The following is a 22,229-nucleotide window of genomic DNA, read 5'->3' as shown; positions in this document are numbered from 1 at the left end:
ACTTAAATAACGATTATTTTGAAATATTGCATAATAACCTTTATAAAGATTTCCCCCTTATACCGAAAGTATATAAGAATTAGATAGGACATTCCCCTAGGTCGTAATAGTCTTTTCAGTCCTACTTATGTGTATATTTTCTTCATCAGGATAAGGGAAACTCAAGTTTTTATGTCAACACGATTTTGACCAAAATGGATTTCCGAGAACTAGATAATCGAACGTATATAGTATTTTGATGGCGGCAATATAGCAAGCTAAACTGTGATATAGTAGGTAAGTGAATTGAAACGCTCTTAAGTAGGCATTTTTAACCGAAGTAGGCATCTCGGTCCTACGTAAGTATATATATATATATATATATATATATATATATATATATACTTTTTTGCGATTCAATGTTTATTGAAATTAAATAAGGCTATTGCCATTTATACAAATTTAATGTAAATAAAAATCATTTGACAGGTATTTGGTCTTCCGATCATATGTTAGTTTCGTTATTTAAACGCCTATGTGACAGATACGGCCAAATACAAAATAATTGAATCGTAAAAAGTGAGGGCTCTGTGGTGTAGTGGTAGCACATTCACCCGGCAAGTGAGAGATCCGGGTTCGAGTCCCGGCGGAGGAAGTACTTTTTGCGATTCAATGTTTATTATATATATATATATATATATATATATATATATATATATATATATATATATTATATATACGAAGAATATATATATATATATATATTCTTCGTCAGAACAAAAATGTAAACTCTACTATGGTACTACAAATATCTTAGACCTGAAATATATGACAACGACTAGAAATATAAGTTTCCGAGACCTGTGTGATCCAAGATTTGTTTTTTCTTGATCGGGATGACAAGGCTAATTCAGTTGTGACGTTATGTATATAATTAATTAGAACCAGAAATGCCCCTACATGTGCCACACATATTATAATAATTAAGTTACTCTGGTACTATTTACCATGAACTTAAATTATATCTAACTGATATATGCCTACATACGTTTCAAAATTTGTGTAGGACTCCCATCATATTACATAAAAATTGCTTTTACTAAGTAATATAAGGACTTCGGTTCTAAGGATTGCGTGCGAAGCCGCGGGTAACAGCTAGTATTAAAATTAAATTTGAATTTATCTAATCTCCATATGTTTTACTAGTTATATAAAAAGCTGTGTAAAAACAAATAGATCAATGTCACTACTGCACATACAGCTGTTGTAATTGTAACATGTTTATAGCCACCTGCCCATTTGCTATGTACCCTACAGGTCACGTGTTCTGCATATGATATATTACCACTCTGTCATTGTGTCCACAGCATATGTGACACAGTCCACTTTCCCAGTTAATTACTATCTCACAGAACGTGTAGGAGCTGTTATACAATTCACATATACAGTGTGAATGTAGGTTTACTGTGCCAGCATTACCTAGACATGGTAACTCCTGATTATAATAGTTTATTAGTTACTACATATTACACGTTGTTTTATAAGTAAGTTATAATAAATTGAAATACCTTTTACTGACGAGCGATTTTCAATAATGTAGTTTGAAGTCTTCTTATTGAAACAATGTATGACGTAACATGATTGAGACCTATAAAAATATTTAAACAAAGGAGGAATATATCTGACACTTATTATTCTTTCAGTATATGTGATTAAGAATATTTGATACCATTTTTACTAGTTCTAAGATTTTGCGTGTGTAGGGTAGAACCAATTGAATTTCTGATTCTAGATGTATGTTTACTTGTCACAATGCTCATATCAAGTACGAGTGTATATATTATAAGGTCACGGAAATCTACTTTAGTTAAAAAGCGTCAACTCCAAAAATTTAAATATACTTTCATTCTAAGATATTGCAAGTGCCACTGTTGAGTTTGACTTACCCTGATCAAGAGAATATCTACCAGTAAAAACTATAAATAGAGGCTGCTTTCAACCCTTGCAATTTACCTCTTGTGGAAGATAGTTCCAGTGTCATGTATTGGATTTATCTTGTTGTCCTGTTGAAGAACATTCATGTACTTATGTAGGACAGAGTAACCTTATGTCTGTGGATTTTTCTAAAAGTGTCTATTCCCACCGTTTAAAATCACATCTGGTCTAATGTATTGAAGAAGCCACAATTGATTTTTATTTGTTCTCTGAAGAAAAATATACATATTTTGGTTTTGAAGACATACTTCGGTCATAGTAGGCTACAATCTAATTTTTAACATAAAACCTTAATAATTAAACCGTAATATAATTCCGTTTATAAAGATTAAGGAAAATATATGTACCTGCGTATGACCGAACGCAGTCAAAATTGTCTATTCCGGCCGTTTGAATTTAACTTCCGGTATAATTTTTTTTACGGTTCTATAGTTGTTCTCCCAAAAGAGGAAAATGTATACGTACTGTATATAGGTCTCAGAGTACAACTTATATTAAAAGCGACTACCTCCGGCCTACGATATTTCATGTACTGTATTATATTCGATAATAATTTTTTGCTCCAATCAGTATAATAAATACATAGACATGGTTAAAAAAATACTGCGGTCAAAAAGCATCTACTCCTCTCTCTGGTTTGATCAGCTTTTGATATAATGAGAATAGTGAAAAATCCTTTAAAATAAAATAGTTCAAAACTTCTAAATAATCATTAATAGTACATTTAGCATGATAAAAGTCATATTATTTTAGGCAGAATGGCTTGTTTTATTATTTTCGTGTTCATGCCCGTGTTTTTAATTTACTTGCAGTAAACATTACTATGGAATTACTAGGATTTACTATGGAATTACTATCAAATTTCGAGTACCTTATGTGCTTAACATAAATTTTATAACACCATTTCAATATAATTTCCATGGTTTTAGTTCGTGAACCGTGAAATCTGCAAAAAAGGCAGATAGTAACATTGTCTTAGCTATCTGCATTGCACAACTGATCAAGGACTGTGTTATTTAAAATTTTAATAAGAAAAATATTAACCCCTCTTTGATGAACTTCAGCTAACAGTTTCAATAACCGTTTGGTATGAATTACATTTAAATTATATTTAGTAAATATTTTCATTGTTTTTTCGATTTATAAAATATTGTGGCAAAAATGTCCAATTTTTGTCTTTATAAAAACCTTTCTTGGTCCCCATGAAATAAAAAACATTAATTGGTCAGTTTATTGATAATAGCGGTTAGAAACACATTTATAGTTTTGTTTTTATTTATAAGGTTATCTAAATATTTCAAATATTTAATAATGCGTTCTGATTAAAATTTGATGTTGTGTTTGTTTTAAACCAAGTCATTGCACAATACAAATTCACCGTCGTTTTAACATTTCTACGAAATTCACCGAAGGTTAGGATATTTAAAACTTAATTTAATTTGCGAATCTGAAATTATTTTCAAATGGAGTATTGGGTTAATCCATGAAGGGATAAAACCTATCACAGATAACACTGGGATAAACTGCATATTTATGTTATTCCTACCCATTTACTTAACCAAAAGGACTATTTCAAACTAACAATTTTTCAAAAACTGTGAAGAAACGGATAAAATATTTTATTTGCTTCCCTTTTTAAGATTTCAAAAACTTTGAATTATATAATGTATGCTTAAAAATATGTATTATTGAACAATTTATTTATAATAATACTATATTACTATCATTTAAGTATAAGTTGAACTAATAAATGTATGTATACACAAAATCCTAGGTATATTGTGCAAGACAAATTATCTTAACCGAAATTAAGAAGCAATTTTATTTCTTTAAATACAAGACGATATACTCTCTCCTATAACACTGTTATTACAAATTACGTTGCTATAAAAATCATAGTTGGTATTTATTCTGACAATAAAACACTGGGTATTGGTTTATTGTTGTTAATAATTAATTAATTCTCTACAAGGTATTTTGTCTCTGATGTTAGTACAAACTTTCAACAGTATAGAACACCTTCAACACCAGAAGTCGAGATGTTAGTCGTTTACGCTTAATATCGTTATATGAATAGATTTAATGCTACAAGATTTCATTTGCAGTAAAATATAACATTAGAGCTAATAACTATCAACGTCAGCACAAAGAATGTACGTATATTAAACCGTTCATTAAACCGTTATCAATTCAAAGGAATATTTAAGGCAATTAAACTTACACGATTCATATGTTCCCTTAAAGGTTTGTGTCAACATGACACACACTATAGTTACCAGTTAGGAAAGTTTTGTTCTTCCGTACAAGTTGTTCGGAGAAAGCTTTGTTTATGTGAGATTGGTTGTCTGGGTGTGAAAAGGGTAAGTTGTGAGTGATTTCGGCATCAGTCAAATATTGCAGCAAATAAAAAAAACATTTGTTAAGATATGGGCAAAAATTAATCGTGGGGTTTAAGTAATACGAAAAATGTCACCATATTTTAAACGTTGCGATCTCAGGCTTTAGTGAATCAACTATGTACAACATTAAATACAAATTTTGTTTGTATTTTTACGAACAGACATTCTAAGTGTTTAAAATTTACACTCGTAAATATTTTAATATAAATATATATTTGATAATTAAATCAAACATTTAGTGATCCTATAACTTATTGTTTTGGTAAAAATACCGAAATATCAACTTAGGCACATAACGTTTTTGTGGGACGGAATCACTATTGCCTTGTGAGGAAACCAGCAGAGTGATTGAACCGGAAATGATTGATCTACTTGTCTTTGTCACTTCCGTTCCAGTTGTCAGCTGTAGTTTACATTGCATTACTCCAGGGAGCAACATTGTCTTGGGTGTTATAATGCCTTAGTCACAATAGTATTTCAGTTACGTAATATACACACTAATAACAACTAAAAACAATCTATTACGTTCTTCTCCGGAATTTGCTTTAAAGTAGTGGAAAGTAATTTTTTTAAAATTATAATAGTCTGGTAAATAAGTAGTATCCAACAATGTATTTATATAATATAACACCTTTGCTACTTAATTATTATTGGATGGATTTTAATAAAGCTTAGGGTGTCCAATAAATCTTTGATCCTAATAAAACTTTAATTTCAATAACTTTTATTGTGCTAAAATGTTGTATTAGGCAAATGGTCGTTTTTATAGTCACTCATTAAGTGAGTCCTCATACTGCGGATGACTAAAGCCTCCACTATTTCATTTATTCAAAATTTTTTAAGCATTTAGTGCCATGTGTATTACATTTTGATTCAGTTATTTAGTTACAAGATGATTTCTTATTCTGTAACAAACCTTTAATGTAGTCATGAAATTAATGCTGAAAAAATATCGGTTAATTGAAATTAAGCACTAATTTATAGAATGGATATAAGCAATGAATAAAGTTTTAAAATTTACTTGCTACGCAGACAATAGAGTCCACTTCACAAAGTGTTGTTTGTTGTCAAATTCAACTGTTTTTAAAGCATTGTTTTAGTTGAGTGGTTGTATCGTTTGTATTGAGTTTATACAAACAAATTATTCTTGATTCTTGAGTATTGGAGGAGGTTAAAAAGGGGTATATAAATTATAAAATACGTTGAAAAAGGTTTTGATTAGTTAAATTTCTAATATGCATTTCAAGTAAAAATTTTCATTTAAATTTTAAACCTGATTGCAAAGACATATAGACTTGACATTTTTAAAACATCTCACAACTATATGACAGTGCAATAACAATATAAATACAACTAAACTTTTTAAATAAAAAAAACAGTTCTTAGAGTTTTACATTGGTCTTCTGTGCAATCACTGTGGCAAGGAGAAAAAACCATCAAAAGAAAAAAAAACATTCAGAATATCCTAATGGAAGATGTGGCATTTATGAGGAAGTTACGAACACATTTGATAAGTTACTTTGTGAGATTGATTGATTTCATAAAAAAAGGAAACATAATCTTAATCAGAATCTCATATCTTTGATCTGTATTGAAAGGTAAACGGCAATAGCCACTCTAACTTTGTGTGTGGATTGTTCATTTGGATCTCACATAAAAAATGGGTGTATTATTATTATATTATTGATATATGTTCACATCAAATTTCGTTTACACCTCTCTTATAAATTTTTTGTAAAAGAGTATAATACATCAAAACTCTCAATATCTATCCAAATATATGTATATAATATCTATATCCAAACCTCCAAACACCATCCTTTGCAGATTTTTGCATGTTTAATATAAAATAGCTGATGATTGCACCTTTGCACAACATTTCCAAGATATAAGAGATATTAAGGTAGTCTTCTTAGTGAAAGTATCTATGATTTAACATGATGGAACTCTATGAAATTTTTAAACAGGAGTAAGCATATATCTGGTAATTATTATTTCAATGTGCATGGGTAAGAGGTTCAAAATTTAAATAAAATGTTTATTTGTTCATATTTGTAATCTACGTCTGGTCTTAGATACCTCCATTGTCATAAATTGAGTATGCCTTGTCGCCCTGTTCAAGAAAATAATTACTTGTCCTAATTTACTTACGTTTTTTCACAGTTGAGTTTGCCGAGAAAATATATACATATTTAGGTCTTCGAAATAAAACAACTTATATTAAAAGCACCTACTTCTGGTCAAAAGTATTTTTGGTGCTATAGTTGATTTTTATCGCTCACCCTCATCAAGAAGATATATATACAGTACAGTTCAGAATACTACTTTGTTCGAAAAGGATTTGCTTCCATTACGTGTCTGCATCTAATATAATCGCAATAAAAATGATTGAAACAAAGTTCATTCAATATTTCAAAACTGTCGTGTATAATTTGTTTTTTTTTGTGATAGAAGTCTCATTGTTTTTGGACTATAGCCTAGTAAAGAGTAGCTCGCTGAGTAATGTTTGTACCTACCTTCACGATTTTTTTAATGGAAAATCTATACACAATCTCAAGGGGACACACAGTTTCGGTTACAATAACGTGCAATCACTGACAGTTTTGTTTATTGGAGGGTTTTATAAGAGTTGAAATAGTACTTCTAATGCGATAAATGATTTAAATTCGCCACTTGTGCAGTAAGTAGTAAACTTTTAATAGTAATATTGTCTTTGTAATCTGTGATATACAACTGATATCACAGCCTTGAAATACACAAGCTGTGTATATTTATATTGTCTAATAAATTTTATGCCTCGTGAACGTTTTAACAGCTGTAGAATGTTAGCGAATTTGGTTTGTTTCAAAACTATCATAAACATTTATCCACATTCTAAAATATTCCGTTAAACGTTTCCGATATTTCTCTCTATACAAACATTCCTCAAATTCAATTGAATATGAAAAAATAGTTAGCTGCATTGGTCATCCGTCACTGATATTAGCGCGTAGCAAATTGTTTGCAACTTTTTATTTATAAGATGTGATATATGTATATATTCATCTGAGTGTTTGCGTACGACTAGGGACTCTTGTTTAAAAAAGAGTAGTTTCTTTTAATTTGGATGGCTTCCCAGACGTATGAAAAATTGTTTACTCAGGGCACCATATTATGAAACAATTTGTAATCAAAATATATTATCGGCAGACCTACCCTATTAAAAAAAAAAACATGAATATAGGCTTGAGGTTGACTATGGAGAAAGAAAAGCGACAATCAGGGTAATGAGTTTTTCGGCTAAGTGGTCAAGTGGGAATGTCATATTGTTCACCGATCACTGATATATTTTAATGTTAGTACATTCTGCCTTAACATTATGTCAACAGTATATAATACAAGAATGTTTGTAATATTAAAAAAAGTAGTATGTACACACGTTTATAAAAAACTGAAAACCATAAAATTAACATTTTTTTATTTATAATGAGACAGATAATAAATTCCATTATAATAAAGCATGTCTTTCAGAATAAACAATAGACATTATTTCAAACCCAAATATTCAATACAAAAATTTGCTGTTTAAACAGCATTCTATTTGGTCATTTTATTTGTAGGTGTTTCCTATTATTTCGAAATCTATATTGCATTGACAACTTATATACCTAAAATTATATCTTTACTTACGATTACTGCTAAATTTTAAATTATTCTGAACTGTGCTTAATAGAAGTAGATAAGGTACCTCTTATTAAAGCAATTTTTAGAATTTAATCTCTATATAAATTCTTATAATCCATTTTATCATAAACAAATGAAGTAAGTATTTTGTCCCATCACATTCAAATGAGGTGTCAACTACAATGTTGCCCAAACTGATGATGAGTGTGGCATGTCAACCGCGTAATTGGCAATCCTGTGACAACAGGGCAGCCACCACTATAGAGTCAGTTGGACTGTGCTGCTACGTTTTCATCCAAACAAAAGATTGTTGACAGTTAATAATTATTAGTGTATCTATATACATAGTTTGAGTTTTATGCACAATTTTATTCCGTATGATTCATGAGCTGATATTACCAATTTATTTATAAACTGTCACTCTACTTATGTTTCTTGATAAAAATATATAGCGGTAATTATAAACAGCACATGGTTTCAATATTGAGACTATCCCTACGTATAATTTTTACTGATGTATTTTTACAATTATAATAGTTTTCAAATATTTGTTTTACGTAGCAAAAAACACATATATTATTTTTAGAACACATGTGTTATTACATGAAAAGTTTTCATAATATATTAGAACAGATATTTCATTTTAAGGTATATTAAGATTTTATTTAGAATGATTATATTGGACTTGGAAGATGAAAACGAGAGTAGAGATCGTTATATCATGTTAATGACTATCACTCTCCATTTTAAGTCACCAGAATTTGCTACTGTCCTAGTTCCGGCAAAGTAATTTATAGACTTGCCCATAAAATTGCGGTAAGAAACATTTGATCCGTAGGAGATCTGGGTTTTACTTCTCTTTAGTTTTTATTATCACTCGCAGTTCAATTAACTGTTTTGATTTGGTACTTGTGCCATATGGAGTAGTAAGTGTTTGGTTTCCCCATTACTATTAGCAGTATTATTGAACCAAGCACTGTTTTCTAAATATTTTGAAAACCTGGATAAAAAAGTATATTATTCCAATAGCTTCCCTCAAAACATTATTGGTTTCTCGAATAGATATTCACAGGACATAGGCGAGCGGTAAGTAATAATAGGTCTGAGTGGTATCACCAATGAAAAGTGGGCAGGAAACGAATAAATCGTGAACTGCTGAGCGCCGTGCCTCATTTTTCACTAATCTCACTTCTATAAATTATTACAGTATGCTAATATTATGTAAATTTAAACAATGGTGGTTAGTTCAAAAAGTAAAAATAGCTTAATGTATTTTTAATTTTTAATGAATGTGCTTCTCAATTTGCAAAGTTTATTGATACCTGTGTTTTTATTAACCACCCGTACTCATCATGTAAAGAGAAAACGTTATCATTATAATATCATTCCTCCATCAAAAGATTTGAAATGCCACCAGTATTTTATTAAAATTCTTCATTACAAATATAGTTATCAAATTGGTATTTACATATTTTATCATCAGTTACGAAAAGGTAAGAAATTCATCCAATGCAGAAGAAGTCTATTTTGGTAAAAATTTAAACCAAGCAGCTCACTCAGCAAGGCTACGCGGCGGTATATTTCAGACCTTATTTGTAGCCAAATATTTATATAAAGACAGTTTATATAAAGAAGCGAAAAACTTTACTCAGGTTTTTTTCAATTACGCAACTATTTTACACAATTTTTAGTTGCATATTTTTGGCATAAACGTTATATAAAACATAATACATTAATCAATGATATTGCAGGAAAAGGACAAAACTAATTTTATACACAATAATAGTGGCCATCCGTGTAGACTATCGATTTTTATGTATATATCGATTAGTGAGATAACGTAGCTTCTATGCTATGTGATCTGAATAAACCTTGAACGTGTAAACCATGTAAACCACTCTTATAAACGGAAGGCGTTGAAGATAAAGCCATTGACTGGGTTGGTTTATTTATTTTCGAAATAAAGCGAAGAATTGTTTATTTTAAGAACAAGGTTAACCCTGCTCGTCATGGGAAATCAATTGCTAAGAAGTGCCTCAAGGACCTGTGCTAGACTCCGTCTTTCTTTTTTATTTACATGCTTTATCTAAATCTAAATCTGGAAAATGAAAAAAATGCTATGGTACAATCAGCATGGTATCTGAGAGTCATAATAGGCAGCCAGAGCAACTGTAAATGGTATCTTAAGTACCTAGCACACAATTTAAGTGAGTTAGCTTGATAATTTAAACTTTGCTCTCATTTGTAAATTCTGATATTTTTAAGGTTGTCTACTACAGCTTCGTATAATCGAATGTGAGGTTCTTGGGGAATGGATTTATTGATCATGTTTAGGATAAAATTTCAAAACCTATAGTCAGAATCATTATTCAGTAAAAACAAACACAAACCTGAAAGCTAATTTTAAAATACTCAATCTTACCGTCTCATAAACCCCAATCAATTCGGGCATTCTAGTTGTATTAGGTTTATGTTTAGTATAGGTAGTTCATAACTATCACCTGAGATGGGACATTTTGCAATACTCTGTCCACTGTGCCACCTTATTTGAGGGCCTATTACTATGCATTATGATTGTTTAGTAAAATAAATTTTACATCGCATGTCATAGATATTGTGAGACGGGGTTGATTCAATGTGAATGTTGAGTTCAGCTAGGTTTCATCTTCCGCTTAGTGCAGCATCGGAAAAGATGACACTGTAACATACTTGGCTTCTGTAATCTGGACTCCACGTTCGTCTGGAGACATCAATAAAACAGTCAGTGATGAAGGCGTTCAAATAGTAACTCTGCATCGTTACAATCTCAGTCATGCAAATAGCGTAAGGAAATTCTTTATAAACATATAACTGTATCCTTTGATGATATTGTTGAAAGTTCATGTTTATCTATGAACGGAAACCTATGAGATTAATAAGTATATTATGTACTAATTGAATGACTAGTCTGAAATATACCTACTGCGGGGTGAAATTGCATTTATGCGCGAGGTAAACCCGAGAATTGAAAATTCTATCGAGTCACGTAATAAAAATTTCGAGACGGGGATTGAACTCTTGTGCTTTTCATAATGATGCAAAAATGCATTTCTTCGTTCAGTTCAGTAACTATCCAGGCGTGCTAGTGAGAGGTAACAGTCACTCCTGGTTAAAGTAACTACTTCTTTTGGTGGGCTATGGATGTATGTTTTGCAAAGGGGAAAAATCGAAAGGAAGGAGTGGGACTGACTGTATTACATTGAGCCTTACCTTACATGAACCTACATAAAAAGAAACCTTAATAAAAATTTTGCTGACGGAACTGCAAAACCATTAATTGACCTTTTACAAGATAAATTAAATTTGACAATGTCAGACGTTAAAAACATATCAAAACGAGATATGGTACAACAATTAATTTAGAAAGATTTTGTTCTAGAATTTTTACTTCATATTAAATAATTATTTCGAAAATACAATATTGACGTAAAACCGACCAAATATAAAAACGAATAAAAATTATAATATTTAAAATGTATATATTTATTACATTGATATCGAGCATTCAGTGGTCATTTGAAATAATTTTGTGAAATATGTGAAATTTGAATAATATTCTGTGAAATAACTCGAATTTGTATCTAATATCTATGATTTATTACTGATCATCTCCGAAGATTTCAGTAATAATTCAATTATTTTAGGTCAATGTGGAGTAATCCTGAAGTCAATGCACTTACCTTTTTAGTTAACCGACTCATGATGTAATAATCGATAAGGCTGTACGTAATTTGTACGCATTTTTACGCATTACTGTGTAATTCTGGTTTGGGCAAATTATATTTCCGAATCCTTGGATGAGTTTGCCATGTTGACCTGGTTATAAAAATAATATATGCATGTACATCGGTATGAAGCATATAATTTTGAACTTAAATTTTCATTATGATGTAAGGTATTTCCGGTAACATTGTTGATTTTGCATTGATTCCCCAATTAAAAATATAAACACAAGGCTGGGAAGCTTACTTTGATCATAAAGCGTGTACTTTTTTCATTATAATTTACGTGTGATATAAAATATATCTGGTTCCATAGTTGAGTTTTTTCGATGAAAAAAATATACACATCTGCAGTTTTGATAATTCAGTGTTGCCTATATAATAGCAAAAATAAAACTTTTTGCAAAATTTAAGTCAGTTCGTTATCGAAACATCTTGTGGACAGACAAGTAGACAGATAATCATACTTGCCAGCCCCTCAAGTGAGTTTTTCGCCAACGCTCAGCCAATCACTATTAAGAAAATCTGCAATCATTTGCGAAATACCTTTACACCACGAGCTGATACACAACACTTTTTGACAATATCATGTTATGTTTAAGTATACTCACATTGCCCACTTATAGCAGCGGAGAGCTTTCACTAGTACGTATCCAACGAATGACTTGAGGTCTTTGAAGTTACCAAAGGATGAAGATGATTGCTGTTCTCCTACTCGCCGGCGTAGTCTCGGTGAGTTGCCGATGATATTGATAAATTTATCGTATATGATGATCATCAATCAGACACCTGTCACTTAATATCTATAGGAAATTCCTCGATAAAATCATCATCCCTATACCAAATTTGTATTTAAAAATTTGATTCAGATATGTGTTCATATCCATTTAAAAAAGGGCTTTAATAGTAAGTCTTTTTATAATCAGCTGGTTTAGTATTTGGCCTCTGAAGTACTAGAGATTTAACTATTTTAAGTTTTAACACCGTGGAAATGAAATTATACAGAACTCAAACAATTGATCCGAAAAACACATTTAATGATTTATCTACATAGCTGAGAGATTAGCACCAAACTTTTATTATAATTATTTAACTATAACATGTTTGCATGATTTGTTACTTTTCAATTTATTGACAGTTAATAAACTCCATGCGATTGAAAAATGCAAATTTTATACGATTTCATAGACGAAAAACAATAAATCTCTCAATATAATTAAAATAAAAACCCTCAAGTAAAAACTATACTAATACATCACCTGTGAGTCAATTTATAAAATCCTATCAATAAAATTACCCCTGTAGATCCCTTTAAAAATTTAAATTATTTAGTTTTATAAATACAACCTTAGTACGAAAACGTAGCTAAATCGTGCATGTATTACTATTGAGACTAAGGGAACGTAATACTTTATATTTATATTTAGTAAATTTATTAATTTGTGTTTAGGGAGGATCTGTTGTATACGATATACAGTGTAGTGATGGTGACAAGATAGCTCACGATTCAGACGATACTAAAGTTCTCGAATGCTTCCAAGGATTATATGTATTAAAGAATTGCCCGCCAGGGTTCAAATACCGAGCGGAATACAAGAAATGTTTTTCATCTTACATTACTGAAGACGACAAGGTAATAGATGTAGTTGTTCCTTGATACATCGGATTATGAAAAAAGGTATATTTGAAATTTTGAGTTGCACATTTATAAAGTATAAAATATCTTGTTAAACCGTAATGGAAACAAAAATATTACTGAGATCATGTTAAACTTTTAGTAGAAAATCGTTTCGCTTAGCGATCCATGAACCGATAGCGAATAAAAAAAAACATTACATTAATATTTTTGAAATAAACGCCCAAAAAATGTTTAAATATTGTTAAATAACTCTTTTAACATGTTTTAGGTTGGTTTTTAAAACAGGAAGTTCAGTAAGCCTCTAATAACATGTATTAAAAGTACCAACAAAGTTATACGCTTCCTTCAGGAAACCAAAAATACATTTCCATAAACCTTCAACACTAATATACATTAGAGCCTGTAGATTTTAGGTTTTATAGATTAGTTAAGTCATCAGATGAACAGTGTTCGAGTGAGTATGTGTGTTTTAATTTACGTTCCTCAAGGTTGTGTTACTGAACTGTGCTTGTTTGCATTATATTCGGATTTGATTCCATTTATTCATTTCAGCTATTTCTCTTTGATGACTACACGACATAACATGTATGAACTGATTAGAAATTAAACATTACATAACATATCCTTGTTACTGATGTTACGCCACGCCTCGTTTCATGTAATTGTCTAGTGTAAGTTATTTTCCATGCATAAGAACTAATTTCTGGCTACCCGACCGAGGAAATATATAAGTATATCTGAGAAAGCTGTTTTCAACAAAAAACGTGTATTTTCATCCCTAGGTGTCTACTTCTATGATAAGGTATTAAGTATTTTTATTAAGTCCATGGCGATTTCGTGTGTCAAATTTTAGCTTTCTGAGTTATTAGTAAATTGGACAGTGAGTTGCCTTTTATATAAAGAGATAATATTGTAACTGCATTACTAAAATGTCATTTTACATCTACCAGTGTATAGAATTAAGTTGGATGATACGATAAAATTGCAGAATAAATAAATTTGCTTACAATTACAGAGCAATCATATGTTCCAAAAACTGTTTTATTAACTAGTTTATAAACGTTGAATTTTGCTATTAATTATTTTTTTCAGATTTCAGTATCTCTTGCTGATCCCGTATGTCTTGAGGGGCACAGAATTCCATACTTCGGTCCAGATACCTTACCTCAGACTAGATATTATGAATGCTTGGGAGGATTTTACACACAAATGATATGTCCAGGACAAAAGCCTCGTGGCCAAAACTCAAACTTCCAGAAATGTATTCCGTTTTCTGTTTACTCTAGTCAGGTAAGTGTTTTTAAATATATACATACACATCATTGCATCCTAATGGTTATAACCCGTGAATAATATTTACTTTTGTTATTTGTATATTCCTGTAAGATTTAATATAAAATCATTTACTGGATTCGTACTTTTTACACTGTTATCATTAGTAAAAGGAATTATCACTGTTGGGAAAACATTAACTTAAAATAGAGGATAATTTTGTATTTACTAAATACTTATTGATTTACTATTCTAATCTATATGAAAATATAAATCTCGCAAGCCAAAGTGAGTAACATTCAGTATTATTTGAAATAAGGTGTTTGATAAAAAAAACTGTTTTAATATTAGCTAAATGAACGTGAAATAAAATTAAAAACTGCATTATTACAAAGGAAAATTAACTACAGACATGTTGCTGAAACACGAAAATTAATTCATACTCCCAAATACTGGTTAGATGGTTAGGTAGTCTAGTGATAGTCTTACTCCATTTGTGAAGAAGTCATAGATACGTATCATTATTATATGTATATTTAAAGATACCATTTAAAATGGGTCATATAAACCTTGGTAGAATGCGGTCAAATATGCTTTTGATAATCACTTTTACAGATGCTGTAATGTCTACAGGTTGTATTCCTCGTAAACGTGATAAACGTGACGAGAATATCGCTAAAAATTGTATCTGGTAAGAGTTGTATAAGCGAAAAGTTTATGAAAAGTCTTTTTAGATTTAAAATTTACCTAAAAAAAAGTTTTTTATTCATGATCATGACATCAATATGTATATATTTCGTACTACTAATTAAAATTTGCGCAATAATGAAAATTTACGAAACTAAATACGTTAAAATATGTATTAAATTCATATCATCGCACAACTTAAAGATAGTGGATCTCTAGACATTTTCAACGTACTAAAATTCAAAACGTGGAAAATTTGAGTTATTATTAAATTAATCGCCTATGAACGCAGTGGGATGAAAATTGATCAAATATTCCACCCCCGCATCGTAATAAAAATAGGTTAACTTCAAATCGGAACACGATAGTAAAACCATGTTACACTGTGTTGCAAAAACATTTCATGTTATAATAATTATTTCTGTGTAGGGATCTGTCCCTCCCACTCGTGAATGTCATGAAGGCGACATGAAAGCACACGAATCAGACGCTACTAAGGTTTACCAATGCTTTAAAGGATTTACGTACGTAGTACTAGAATGCCCTACAGGTTTCACATACCGAGTCGACGCCCGACAATGTTATTCAACGCATGTTGATACAGAAAACAAGGTAATACATTTTATGAGTAAGGTATGCACTGATTTTTAATAATTCATTACTTATGCTATCTTTGGAATCTTGCATTCATTGAGTAGAATATATGGTGTTTTATTCCATGACTATTCAAAAGGTTTAAAAAAATTAATTTAAGCTGAAAGAGATGTTATGATACCATGTAATATGGAATAACTAACATTATTTGCAAAGTTTAGGATAATATATAAGACAATTATATTTGTAGCTTTTTTCGGTTTTAAAAAGAATACTATTTATTAAAAATGCACCACGTTGATCCACCATGTATACTATTCAATGCATACAGTAGAGAGGGTGTTGAAAACTATGTCAGGTGCTTACTATCCTAATAAAGATGAATTGTTGCAATTAATTTTGGTAACCCCATTCAATTAAACCACGTCCATTAAAAATTGATAAACCTTATCTAAATTACATCAATGTCTCAATGTGACTATTTAACTAGAATGTTTTGGACATATTCAAATAAGTGGAACAAAAGAAGTAAAACAACAATTAGAAAAAGGCAACTCATTTGAGGAACAGCTTAGCTTATATATTGTTATAACTTATGCTATGATTCTAAAATTTAAACGATAATTATTTTGGATATATAAAATATACCGAAATTGGACGCAGCTATTTCGACTTTTGTACAGCCAGGATTTTCCTTTGCTCATCCTGTGTGTCGTGAGGGACACAGGATTCCCGATGTCCTACCACCTCGCTCGCCTCCACCTACCCATTACCAGTGTTTGGGAGGATCTTATATACTGATGGTATGTCCACTGAAACCTCACCAGCGAGGCCTCATCCCCCATATATGCCACCCAAAGGCAAAAAATGGCAACAAAGCAGGTATTGTGAAATATACCGTATTAAGTGTTCTTACCCACTCTAGTTCCTGCCATTTTCGTGTATCTAAGTACACTTATTCAGATAAATATGAACTGTATATATATATATATATATATATATATATATATATATATATATATATACATTTATATATATTTACAATTTTAAAACAATATAGGAATTTCTTTTAAACTTTTTAGGGTTTTAATTGTTATTTGCCATTTTGCTGTTAGTGCTTTCCATACAACAAAACTAAGGTTACAAAGCAAGTTATGGTTCCACTGCAAAAAAATAAGCTAAAATACACACAAGTGTAATATTTTGTGTGTTTTTGTGTTTATTTATTATTTTCTAACGAAATAAATAACTGAAATCCAAAATATTTATCTCCCCCCTACTACGAACCCTACATTAATCAGGTGGAGGCAAATTTAACCTACGCGTATTCTTATCCCACTTAAAGAACATATATAACTGGTTCAAAAAATACTAACCGTTCACATAATTATGGAGCCGATAAATGAGACATAACTTTATGTCGCGTGGAAAGATAATGTCTGTGGCAGCATCATCATATACATATTTATGGACTTCATGGTCAATACTTCAAGGATATGTGCATTTTATAAGGATTGTACCAAATATTGAATTTTTATGTTTTTTATTTTATATTTGTTTCTATTCAAATTTGTTAGCTACTTTTAATTTTTAGTTTCAATTTTCCAGCTTCTCCAGGTTAACCGTTTTATACCCAGTATATGGAGCAGATAAATTGTTACTCTAACATAACATAGAGATGTACTAAAAGAGTATCGATACATACCGCTTGGGCTTATACAGGTATTCGTGTACTAGTACATATAAATCATGTATACCAGAAATATAGAGCTGTTACTCTAACATAAGTTGTACTGGTTGATACTGACCTCTTGAGCTTCTATAAACTGGTTAAGAAGGTGTTAGATTTTACATTCTTTGGTATTGAAGGCATGTTCATGTTCAGTTTATCTACGACTCCTCTGACGTTGTGCTTAATATGAGTGATCTATTCCTTTTCAATTTCGATTTTGACCGTTAATTTTTTGAGGTTTCTTTTGGCGTTGTTTTTTTATGATTGGGTCAGTCTAGCGTGTGTCTGTATTTACTCTGGACTAACTATATTTTAGCTTGGTTGAATATTATATTTGATTCCCGAGTCCCAACTCTTAGCGTCTAATTTTCATCGAAGATTTTCAAAGCATATTCAATAAACATTCAAAAGTTTTAGAGATACTTACTGTATGTATACTTTTTTAATATTTAAATCGTATAGTAAATCTTTTCCTAAACAAACGATATCTTTAAAATGTCTAAAAATCAAAAGACTAGTCATTTTTTAACAAGAGTTTAAAGGTTAAATCGAGGATAAATTCGCTCAGCCCATGATCACTTTAAAACAAAAATGTTCGAACTAGTCATGGAAGTTAAAATGATATTTGAAAATTCATGTTTAACCATGTAAGGCAATGAGAAATTATGATTTAATTACAATCTGATTCCCTTTTTCAGTGAGAGTGGCTGGAATTGAAGTATACCCTATATAACTTATAGGACAATCAATCTAACAAAAAAGCGAGAGCGGGTCGTAATAACCCTGAGTATAAATGAATCTGTTGATTTAATATAAAACTATATTTGTCATTGCATTGTTTTCATAAGGTTACCCTTCATTTTAAGCAGGATAATAATAACTAATACGCGAATATTGAGTGTGGATCCAGTTCACCTTTCTCTTACGTGCAGCATCTGAAATCTGATGCTGTTACAGACCAGACTCCTGAGATATGGAGTCTTGTTCGTCTTAAGGGGTTCATAGATAGAAAGAACGAAGAAGTCAAGGAACCCTCTGCATCATTTCGACATCAAAGACACCAAGAATACAAAAAGTAATGCAGTCTAGATAAAGGGGCATTCTCATTGTCTCATCAGGTGCACAATTGAGTGCACTATATTGTTGACTGACACGATCAAAGCACGGTGGAGCAACCAAACCTTCTACGCATAACGCAGTTATAGTATACATTCAACATTCGTATTGAATCAGCCCTTTTCATCATAGCTACCTTATGTGTAGAATAAAAACATATATCAATATAATTTTGTCTGATTATGTCTACTGATAAATGTTTTATAGATGATTGTTTATTTCTTAGTAACTGAGGAGCTCCGGATATAGACCCTGGTTATGAGAAAACAACAAAAAGGTAAGTTTTTTTATAGTTTAGTTTATTATCACATGGCATATCTGTATAACCTAATGAGACTGACCTATTATTTTCACATCACAACAACCTAAACAAGCATAGTCTAAATTCAACAACACAAACCCACGTCGCTAAAGACAACAGAGAGTCACATCTTTCTGTTCGATATATATATATATATATATATATATATATATATATATATAACATATATATATATGTAACAGATATACATATATATATATATATATATATATATATATACATATGAGTATTTAACAGCTTCCGAGAACTTTTGGAAGTACTAAAAAGGATTCCATTGCAATTGATATCCTTCAAAATATTTTAAACGATGTTCACTTACACTTTTCCTCAGTATTAACCTACTATAGACCATATTTAGTTAGTAATAATTAAATTTGAACATGCAGAAACTTTATATAGTACCTATATTTAATTTAGCCCAATTAAATTAATATGTACTACATTAAATATTCTATTGAGTAATATGTTGTTGAACGGATATTGTCTATATTTAATTTTAAATTCTTCTATTATGTTATAGCTTTTTATTGCGAGTACATATTATGTATTCATACTTTTGCTTTTGTTTCAGATTATAGTGCGTGTATTGAGTGCTGTATGACTAAATGTGTAGTGTTTGTTATAATAAAGTTGTTTTTACAGTTCTTATTTACGTTTTTCTAAGTCTTCTATTTCTTAAATTGATACTGGTGAAAGTGAATTAATGAGTTATATATAAATATGGTATACTGCTAGTTCTTTTTTAAATACATATACATTAATCATGTATTTTGTCAGACAAAATTAATCACATGTAGCCTTAAGTCATATTTAAAAGTAAAAAGTAAAAGTAAAAAAAATATTTATTGTTTGTATTATAATAATTCTATACACATTTCTGGATATTTTCTTAAAGAAATATTTAGAGTTTAAAAAGCCTTTTGAGGAGTTTTTTTGGTCTATGTGAAAAATATTTTCAAACAAAAAATGTATAATTTATTTATATTGGTTTTATATTAGATAATAAAATGCGTAGTAGTTTCATGATCAAACGTGCATTATACAACCTTATTCATAAACTATACAATGTATTTTCGTGGGAAGAACAATTTCTTTATGGTTGTACCGTATGACGATAACACATGGGGGTGGTGATTTCTGAGGTCGTAGTAATAAATAAATAATAAATCAGTTGTACTTCCTGATTGTGATCTATTTTTAATAGGCTACTAGTAGTAGGTAAAATATTGTCTCTCAAACACTGTCTTAAGGACTTTCTAAGTTCATTTACTGTACTGTCACTATTTAATTTAACACCTCTAGATATCAGTTCAAATAATAACTCATCTTTAGACAAATATTCAATTTTAATGGCAGGCATTGTGGCGTTTTCACTCAGTTTCACCCAGTTGATGGCCGAGTAGGCACATCAAAATCAGAGTGGCGCATTAATTGTGTGTACCGTATGACGATAACACATGGGGGTGGTGACTTCTGAGGTCGTAGTAATAAATACTCGAATTGCAAAGTTTACTCATAAGTTCAATTTAATTTATTAAAACTTACAAGCACCACTTTTAGATGGTAAATGAAATGTATGTATTGCCACGTTGCTGCCAATTAGAATATAAGAACTAAAAACGTGTATCTGATAGGTGGGCCTAAAATATCCAATGTTCTCTGGAATTATGCCTACGATGTTCTACTTTATAAAACATTAAGATTTTACTTCCCTTCGCAATGTGTAGACTCACAACCCGGGTGTCGGCGTCTTGGCACGAGACAATGGCGCTGTAGTCTAAGAAGGGTTATTTCTAGTCGGTGGTTACTAGAAGATGAGTAGAAGTTATGAAACTGGTAGCCATCTACTCAAATAATATGTGCCCTGTGAGCCGTGAGACACGTGGGACACGTGAACTCGCCTAAAACAAATTCGCGACGGTATTAGCCACTTAATGATACAAATTACTATTTATAAAAACGTGTTCGCCATAAGGATAACGCCACAACTTTTATCTATCTCAATCAAGCAAATAAAAGATCTTCAAGGGTACGTTACTTTACAATTTACAACTTTACTTTACGTTACAATCATTTTTATACGTTTGGCATCAAAGGGCTAATTTAATAATACGAAAAGATAAATTTTACTTACGGACAAAGCGCGCGAGGTCTGCTCGGTCACATAGTTGGGCTGCTTCAAAGGGTTAGAAGAAAATATTCATACGCGTGCCAATTAGGTAGTAACTCCGCCCAATAATTTAGTTCCGGAACATTGGATAGAAATAATATTAAATTATACTGGCTGACTAGGTTGCGAAATTTACATTATATGAAATTTAATTAACCAATGAACGGTACATGGTTTATTTATTTTAAAGTCGACATTTAATTCAAAATGGTATTAATGTTTAAATTCTTCCTGACAATGTAGCTCACAAATTAGTAAGATTATTACTAGTTTAATTTCTGAGTAACTTCTCTGAACTTCATAATTTTAAATTAATAGCAAAAATAACCTATGAGTAGTATGTCTAAGAGTAATTTTAGAGCCATATTTGACAATTAGTTACTGAAGGCAAAGAAAAACTCCATATTCCTTTATTAAAGGATGGGATTGTAATTCATAACGCTGACTTGCCTTGCAAATTTGATTATTTACCGAACAGCGATTTTTAGTATTATAAATATTTTTCGCAAGGATTATAAAATAATAAAGTATTTAATCATGTCGTACAGATTTTCTTACCCGGAAATATTATTTACTAATCACTGGAGACATTTTATAGAATTATTATACATTGATCTAATTATCAACAGTTCTCAATGTAACTGAATGATACCAACTACGAACTTGCCTGTACACTATCTTAAAGCAAATATCAATTCATATAGCTTACATGAATTTTATAATCCTCAGTTTTAAATACCTTTAATGAAATATAAAACGAAAATTTATAACAATATATTTGTTTAATTTTGCTTTAAAAAAGTTAAAAACACAATTACGGATGAATTTATTAGTTACACAAGAGAGGAGTTCACCATACTACGTCCACGTAACAGGCTTAGCTAAGTTGTCCGAAAAGCT

At 30.6% G+C, this 22,229-nt stretch overlaps 1 protein-coding gene across 4 annotated transcripts; it reads left to right on the top strand.

Annotated features, from left to right (window-relative positions):
* Positions 1-4,223: 4,223 nt before the first annotated feature.
* LOC124356252 lies at positions 4,224-19,807 on the top strand. Of its 4 annotated transcripts, none has more exons than XM_046807436.1 (8): positions 4,224-4,334; positions 12,424-12,529; positions 13,248-13,430; positions 14,529-14,726; positions 15,825-16,007; positions 16,673-16,871; positions 19,064-19,114; positions 19,731-19,807. In XM_046807436.1, the coding sequence occupies exons 2-7, from the start codon at positions 12,488-12,490 to the stop codon at positions 19,084-19,086; spliced, it is 828 nt and encodes a 275-aa protein (XP_046663392.1). In that variant the 5' UTR covers positions 4,224-4,334; positions 12,424-12,487; the 3' UTR covers positions 19,087-19,114; positions 19,731-19,807. The 4 variants fall into 4 exon arrangements, with proteins under 4 accessions (XP_046663392.1, XP_046663395.1, XP_046663394.1 ...); XM_046807439.1 differs by having other exon boundaries at positions 4,245-4,334; positions 12,427-12,529; XM_046807438.1 differs by having other exon boundaries at positions 4,322-4,341.
* Positions 19,808-22,229: the final 2,422 nt, after the last annotated feature.

Source organism: Homalodisca vitripennis, chromosome 2 (assembly GCF_021130785.1).
Source record: "Homalodisca vitripennis isolate AUS2020 chromosome 2, UT_GWSS_2.1, whole genome shotgun sequence".
In the NCBI taxonomy this organism is placed as follows: domain Eukaryota; kingdom Metazoa; phylum Arthropoda; class Insecta; order Hemiptera; family Cicadellidae; genus Homalodisca; species Homalodisca vitripennis.
The sequence above is the reverse complement of the archived record's forward strand: the minus strand, read 5'-3'. Positions and strand labels throughout refer to the sequence as shown.